Below are 8146 nucleotides of genomic sequence, written 5' to 3'. Positions count from 1 at the left end.
CCCCCGTCTCTGCCTCTTCTTTATTCCTCTGCAGAATGAGCCCGAGCTCAATAAATGGCGGCTAGCCTGTAATCTCTGTGCAAACTGCTCTGCCTCTCCCAGGAGTTGAGGATTATATCCTAATGATTAGTGCTCATCTGGATACTGTGTTTTGCTTCACCTCTCCAGCTTGTATAGAGACAATAGGGCCATGTGGGGACTTAAGTTCACTTCTAAAAACACAGCAGTGCAGTTTTTGTCTTTGCCCTTGCCTTTGTCTCACCATGGACATATGGCACTTTATGTAATTAAGACTTATTTGCTTTATAGCACCTAATCCAAGATAGAATACTTAAAGACTGGGGGAGGTGGTTTTTTGTGTGTCAGCCAAAGACCAAGTTTGCCCCAAATGTTTGTCAACTTTTCTCGACAAAGGTCACTGCTGAGAAAAGAAGAGGTGTTTCTTTTGGTCCCAAGAAAAATGGGGGTCTCAATTATTCATTGCATTAATTAGGCAGTGCTTAATGAAAACGGTCTCACACATCGGCCCTGTGCTGCTCCAAGCGACATCACATTACACCTTTAATACGGATAAATACTTAATGGGTGTCTTTAATTAATTGTTTATACCTGTGACTCTTCTTAAACTTTGAACAAAATCCCTTCAATAAGATGAAAACACTTTACTAAGATGGTTACCTATATGGAAGAAGACACCACACTGCTGGTTGATCATCACTTATTGTAATAAAGGTTGTGTAATGAAGCATCAAATCCAAAATGGTTGTTTTTGTAGAGCTTGTGGCTGTGTCCTCTACTGATGTTGGAGGGTTGTGTGCTCCAGATGTCTGCCAGTGTGTCCAGAGGTGGGGTACAGCTGAGCAGAGGCCTGGGGAGTCAGTCTGGAGAGATGGGCTGAGGGGGAGGGGGGGTGGACAGTCCAGGACTGCTACGCCCCGGCTTCCTCCAGATTCCCCGGAGAGGCCTGCTCCCTCTCACATCTGCTTCTTGTAGATGTGAGAGAAGATGGTGCGCGACCATCTGGCCAGGAGGACGCGCAGGCTGGACGGACCATCTCTGATCCTGCTTCACTTAAAGGCCTCTGCAATATGGGGAAGCACGGTATCAGCGCATATCTGACCCTCCAGCTTTCTGCTATGAGCAAGGTCAGCGATGAAGAACAGGAAGCAAAATGCAAGGCAATCAAAATCATCAGCCCTCTCATAAAGTCGTTATTAAAATGTATAGCTGGGATATATACCTTTCTTCTAGTCTACAAATGTCACAGAATAGTTTTTTCTTCCTAAAAAAGACAAAAATCTAGCAAAATAATTTTCAAAAATACACAAGATATAAAAGGAAAACAGTTCATTATTAGCTGGATGTCTTACACTGATGCTGTACATCTACAGGAATGTTGATATTATATCATTGTCCTGAAATAAATACATATTTGCATCTTTTTTTAAATGGCTAAGAGATTTCAAAAAGATAGCTGGCCACAGCAGTTTTTTGTTGTTTTATATGTTGTGAAAAAAAAGTACATTTGGTTGGAACTATTTTCACCTGCGGATCGATACACATTAGTGAGCATTTATGGCAGCAGTGCAACCTAAACTGTATCAGAATGATTCATTATAAATGAATACAGGTCCTCAGTCACACCAAGATGGATTGATGTGATTTCTCTTTCGATTCAGAAACAAGCTTTTGGAAATAGAAAACTGTTGACATATGATTGTTAGAAGTAAGCAATGACAGCATTGGAACAGTTATGTTTCAGGGAGAGGAAATCCTTTATTTGTCCCTCCATCTTTGTCCCCTCCACCCCTCCTCTTATTCCCCCGCTGACCTTGGGGTGTCTGGAGGTCCCAGTTCAAGGTGGCTGAGGTGTGAGAAAGGCAGGGAAACCCAGGGTGGTCTGGGGTAGCAGAGGGCGTGGAGGCACTGTAACAGGGGTTGGCCTGGGGGTGTGGAGAGGAGCAGTGAGGGAGCAGAGGGGGGGCGAGCGGTGGCAGCCCACACAGCAGATGTTGGCCAGTTGTTGTGAGGAAGCAGCATGTCTGTGGGCCGCGCTGTGTGTGGGGCACACCCAGAGGGAGGGGCGGGCAGGGGAATGTGTTTCGCTCTCCTGTCATCCTCCACAACGCCGGCCAGATTAGATTGGAGCTGACAGCGGAGGATATTCAATTAGATTGTGCATGTCACTCAGTGGCTTCGATCAGAGCCTCTCCTCATGCCTTTGTGTTCGCTATCGCAACGAGGGAGAACACGGCACGCTCTGTCTTTTTCTGTCATTTACATTTATGTCGACCTCTAGATTCTGACTTCTCCATTATTTTGTATAAGTGAATGTTAAACATCCACATCACAGGGGCATGTACATTTCTGATTCACATTGTTCACGTTTCAAACGCTTAAACCCTGTCTGACCTAAAGAACCCACCAGGTTTCAAATGACAAATCAAAACAGGGTCCTCCATCCTCAAATGTCACTGATATTAAAGAAACAGCTGATCATTCACATGTGATGTTTCTCTTCTTTTCTTGCAGGGAAACCAGCAGCACATGCAGCAGTGACCCTGGCCTCTTCACCAATGATGAGGGAAGACAAGGTACTCAAAGAAATCCTCATTTGAATGTATGGTGGGAACAATTGAACAGCAAGGTTCAATCAAGTAACTGCTTTGATTTAATGTATTTGGAGCTCACAGATGAAACGTTCATGATCTAGGAAAAGAAAAATGAAGAGTTGTCAGATTTGGACGATAGATACCCTCTGAGGGAATGCTGGGGCTTGAGAGGGAGGTTTCGATACAATGGGCTGGTTGCTGGGCACCCAGGCGACTCTAATAAGACGTTGTCATGTCGTGTTAATGAGCGCTGAAGCCTTTGCTAATCTCATTAGCTGTGGTGGGGCCAGGCGGCCTCTGATTTAACAGTTGTCACTACACCTTGACTGTGAGAGGCATGCTTCCTGCGTGCTCTTTGCTGACTGACAGGTCTGAGAAGAGCTCGCCGTCTGGGGACAAGACCGGTGTTGTCCGGTTGGTAGAGTGTAGTTAAAGGGGTTTACCCTAAAAGATATCCAGTCATTATTGACGCACTGATCCGTCAGTCCAATCTCCACTCCTAGGATCACCAAACAACAGCTTCTTCTAAACTATAGCCCTCAGATATACCCCTATATAGCTCATCCTCCATTTCAAGTGTTTTTTCCCCCAATTGAATGCATTGTGAGAACAAAGGTTAAATATGAACCTCCTTTTTTCCAACATTATCCTCAATCAGTAATCTAGTTAAAGGTTCAACAAAGTTACTTGCTTTTTGGACAAAGCAGGGGTTGCTAAGGCATATTAATGAAATCTGCAATGGTTTTACATTTGTACAAATATGCTAGTTAGCATCAGGCTGCAGCAGCATCATGCTAACCGAAGTGACTTCCTCCCTGTCCCGTGTACAGGCGATGACGAGCAGAGCGACTGGTTCTTCGAGGGGGACTGCGGGGTCGGGACCAGTGTAGCCGGACTGCTGCCCGGCTGGGACTCGGACGGCCAGCTGGACAACCGGCCCCCCCCCACCTTCCTGCAACCTGCAAGGCCCCCTCAGAGAGGTATGCACTGCCTTTTTGTGCTTTAGACACATTATAACTAACATTGATGATGTACTAAACATGATTTTGCGACAAAGGAAGGTAACTGTGCGTCTTGTGGTTGCAGGGTATCGGTATCACTCACGCCTGAAGCGAGTGCCTGGCTCTGCCGCCTGCTGCATGAGGAGGGACAGGAGGAGGCTCCCCAGCAAGGTTAAAGCAAACATCTTCCTCTGCCGTAGGACACATTTGTTAAGGTCTTTGTGTCTGACTACTATGCATGTTTGATTTGTGTTTTACAGAGCCAGGGCATGCCGGTGTTTGTAGAGAGGCTGAGACAATACTCCCAAGATCCTTACCAGAGAGAGTAAGATATACTGATGAAAAATAATTCAACTGAAAACACAACTCATGTGGTATCATCATCATCATCATTTTGCACCTAGTGATGATACTCTGTTTTGTCCTTTTAGCTTTTGGCGGCCTCCTGTTGGAAAGCGAGACAGAAGCCAGGTACATTACCTTGTAAATCTCTTCACTCCACTTTCTTGCTTTAATTCCAGACTCTAATCTTATTGATACTTTTAATTTCCAGTTAAACCCTTTGTGCCAATTACCCGTGTGTCAGAGAGCTCCGGTCTCAGATGTTCTTCCTCAATCTGCAGAAACAGGTAGTGGATGTGAAGCAGGCTCTTAAGGGCCTATTGCAGACTCCATTCCGTTTTTTTTTAATCAATGCTCAATATATTGACGGACCAGTCACTGACCGTCTCATTGAAATGTATCTGTTACAGGGCAAAGGTCGCTGTTTACTATAGAAATCTTTGTTAAGCCAAATGTTGCTGGAGTTCCAGGCATCTTTTGGCTGAGTCTAGCTTACATTTCTCACGGCTTGGGCTTTCACGGACTCAAATGCTGTGTTAATATAATAACCATTTCGTGGATTTGTAAAAAGTATTGAATTGGTAACTTGGTACAAACTAAGCATGCACATTGAGTAAGGTGGCAAAATACAGACATTATCATAAAAATAGTAATCACACGAAATAAGCTTATTATCCACATTTAACATCCTACGCGTGGACATTCGATATGTGCGGACAAAGTACAAGACTTCTGAAAAATGTTATGAGCATCAAACCGGGTTTATTAGCATTTATTATAGAACTAGTTAAGTTGATAAAACAACGTTGAGTGTGTTCTGAGCTGATAAAGTGGTCCCCAGGGTCTACATAAACAGAAGATAAGTGTTGATGTCAACCCTGTCCCAAAGTCTAAGGCAAAGTGACAATAGACAGCTACAGTTCGATGCAGCTAAAACTTCAAAATGAAATAGTTTTCAAGGTCAGCGTTCCCAAAGAGAACTACTATGTGTTGACATAGTTGTAATGCAGTTTCAAATCCCTGCATTTCTGGGACTGCACAAAAAATAAAATAAAGAGGTTTATCCAAGAGATGTTTGTCAAAGCATCTCATCGCTCGCAGTCATCCCTGGATCTGTTGGATCTGCATGGGGGACGTTTGAGGAGCCGCTTAGCCCCCTTGGCCTGGAGACTGTGGGACTCCTCATTGTATTGTTTCCACTCGGCCTATTTATGGTGCATTCTTAATTTGGTTTCACACACACACACACACACACACACACACACACACACACACACACACACACACTCCTTGTCCTCCCTCTCTCTTGGGTTAGTTCACAGAGCGCTCCAGCACTCCTTGATGAGGGGCAAAAACACGACTGCTATGAAAAGCCCCCGACTTCTTAGGGCTTTCTTTTCTAAACTGGCCCTTTCTTCTCCACCTGAAAGGTTCCTTCAGATTCCAGTTTGAGGCATTGTGAATACTAATTTCTCTCTATTAAAAAGCCCTCATATCCCTGCCATGCTCTCATTTGAATGGCGGACTCAGGGGAGACCTCTTAATTCCTTTATAGTGGGATTCAAGACCCTTCACTTCAAAAAGTATAAATCATACTCCCAAATGAATGAGGGAGAGAGGGGGGATTGACGAGAGGGGCTTCTGATGTGTCCCGTTGGACGGCACGAGCTGAATCCATCTCCCCAAGCTGCTCAAATCCACTCTCCAGTGAGATGGAGGCTCTGTCCTCACGACCCAGCTCTGCTCACATGGCACCGTTCACCTCCTCTAACTTCCTCCAAAACCCACGTTCACATGCAGACACAACACCAGTTACACTTATTGTGTTGCATTACAATGAGGAATAGTATAATTGCTCATGCCTGCGCCTAACAAACTTTAAAACGCCCTCTCCTGATCTCACTTCACTATATTTTCATTTCTTTCCGAGCATCTAACCCGCGTGATCGATTTCTCGCGCTGAGCTCCCATACATCTGACTTTTCTTTGTTTCCAAACACCCTTGAGAGAAAGTGTTTTCTCTGTGGGCAGAGTGTAAGCATTAATCTTGTATGGCGGCCAGGTTGAAATGATACTGTATTAATAAAAGCTGTCATCTCCTGTTTGCCGCCAGTTGACGGCGACAATCAGAGATTTGATGTTAAGTGATAAAGGCTGTTTGAGGTTGCTTGCTGTTTATCCTCGTATCGGCGTGTGAATAGACGCCATGCTTTGTGGGATTTGGCTGTAATGCTCGGGGCCGGCGGGCGCGTTAAAATGCATAACTGCCTCCCTGAGCTGAGCCAGGCAGCGGCAGCTTTTATCTATTGACTTATTTATTTCTAAATGACACTTGCGCTGTGAGATAAATCATAGCCTTACGCCACTCTCTTCCCCAGTTTTCATTTTAATTGTGAGATCTCGGTGTCAGCAGTTAGTATATTGGTGTGAGTGGCCTATTGATTATTGATTTGGAGTTATTGATTACGCTCCCTGGAGACCCTAATCCTTTCTGATTCATTTGAATACCTCTATTAATCTTAAGATCCTGCTCACACCTGAAGCACCGTGTACCCTAATGAAAATAGATGGCCATTTTGTAACTGTGGCCCCTCACTCCTCTTTTGATTTATTATTTTTAATTGATATATTTGCTTTTGGATGTGGGCGCCAAAATTACAATTGACCCTGTGTCAGAGCTGTTTTACTCTGCACCCTGAGGGACTGCGCTGCATTTAAAAGTGTCTCATATGACCTGAAAAATCAATTTTGGAGACTTGTCCCTCAGTGTCCTTGTGTCTTTGACAGAATTGAGTTGTTTTTAGCCGTCTTCATTACGTATTATTAGTTTTTTTCATTGCTTATTGCCCCTGAGTCAATCTTTGTTTTCTCATCACAGTTTCTGTATATTTAGGGACAAAACAACTGGGCAACATCTGTCCTGCTGTTATAAACTGATGAAGTAACAGATGTTGAATAATAAAAACAGTGTTGTGCATTTTTTACCACTTCCCCCAGTTTTACACGGAGCCATGTAACATGCTTATTAAAAGTCTTTGGGTTCTGCTCTGAGATGAATGGTGTGTTTTGGCTTGGTTAATGAGCCAGCTGATGGTATTCTCATGTTTGATTAGCATTGTGCTGAGGGTCTCGGTGGGCTCCTGGCTCTGCCTCTGAGCTCCCTGCAGCCTGAAGGGCCCTCGCCTCCCTCCAGGCTGCAGGGGCCCCGGGGTGCTTCGGACTCGGTGTAATGAGGGAAGAGATTGAGGGATGGACCTCCACACATTAAGACCAAATTCATCAGGGTATTACTTTTAATACCGCAGGCGGGACTCGTGAAATAATGCAACGTTTAAGCGGGGGATCGATTTTGGAATTAAAAAGTTAGTTTGCAAAGATTTACTGTGGGGAGTTCCATGCCTGAGCTCTTTATCAGGGCCGCAAATGGCTGGTTATGTGCTGTCCGACAGAGCTACGATTGAGGGATCGATAGGCGCGTGATTTACTAACTGGAGTACAGGTAATCAATAAGTATAAAAGTAAATGAAATATGCATTACTGGGATTTTATTAGAGAGGGGTAGCAGGGAGAGAATAACGGTCAGGCCATTTCTTTTTATATCTATTGATTATACAACATAGAGACTTCGCTCAAAGCATGCCCCGCTCAGCTCTCGACACCCTGCGCCTGCCCCCCCGTCATGTGATTTATGGTTGTTGAGGTCATGGAACACGCTGCCTGTTAAAAGGCTGCCCTGACGGGGCCTTATTGTAGCATGTGCCTGTTAGGGTTGTGAGCTTTATGAAGCCTGCCGTCCGTGAGGAGCGGCGCTGGATAACAAGGAGCGTCGTGCTGCATGAGCCTCGGTTCTGCAGTCTGTCGTGAATTCATTTTTACAAGTTGTGCTTATTGGCATTTTCAAACAGCATTGTTGTTTAAATCTTCTCTTAGATGCAGTTAACCTGTTTATAATAAGCAGAATGTGCAAGATTTTAACTCAAATGTTCTGTCATATCTTACGGTAGCTCCCTCACACACTCCAACTGTGTTTTACTCAATCTGTCCCCCTCCTCCCATGCACACACTCCCATGCACACACACACACACGCGCTCACACACACACACACACACACACACACACAAACACACTGTGTTTGAACACTCTGTTTACAAATGATGAATTACACATAATGCAGCTGAGATACACACATG

At 44.6% G+C, this 8146-nt stretch overlaps 1 protein-coding gene across 2 annotated transcripts in view; it reads left to right on the top strand.

Annotated features, from left to right (window-relative positions):
- The window catches only part of LOC104943708 (G patch domain-containing protein 2-like), a 19231-nt gene that overhangs the window by 4573 nt on the left and 6512 nt on the right, over window positions 1-8146 (top strand). Inside the window, exons 3-8 of one of the 2 annotated variants that reach the window (XM_010769171.1) lie at window positions 2533-2594; window positions 3443-3592; window positions 3699-3784; window positions 3874-3938; window positions 4045-4084; window positions 4167-4242. In XM_010769171.1, the coding sequence (XP_010767473.1) occupies window positions 2533-2594; window positions 3443-3592; window positions 3699-3784; window positions 3874-3938; window positions 4045-4084; window positions 4167-4242 (479 nt within the window). The remainder of the gene's footprint in view (window positions 1-2532; window positions 2595-3442; window positions 3593-3698; window positions 3785-3873; window positions 3939-4044; window positions 4085-4166; window positions 4243-8146) is intronic. The other variant, XR_798141.1, reaches the window with a different exon arrangement.

The sequence above is a fragment of the Notothenia coriiceps genome, unplaced genomic scaffold (assembly GCF_000735185.1).
Source record: "Notothenia coriiceps isolate Sejong01 unplaced genomic scaffold, NC01 NC01_scaffold00006605, whole genome shotgun sequence".
Classification (NCBI taxonomy): domain Eukaryota; kingdom Metazoa; phylum Chordata; class Actinopteri; order Perciformes; family Nototheniidae; genus Notothenia; species Notothenia coriiceps.
This window is presented reverse-complemented; position numbering and strand designations above follow the sequence as displayed.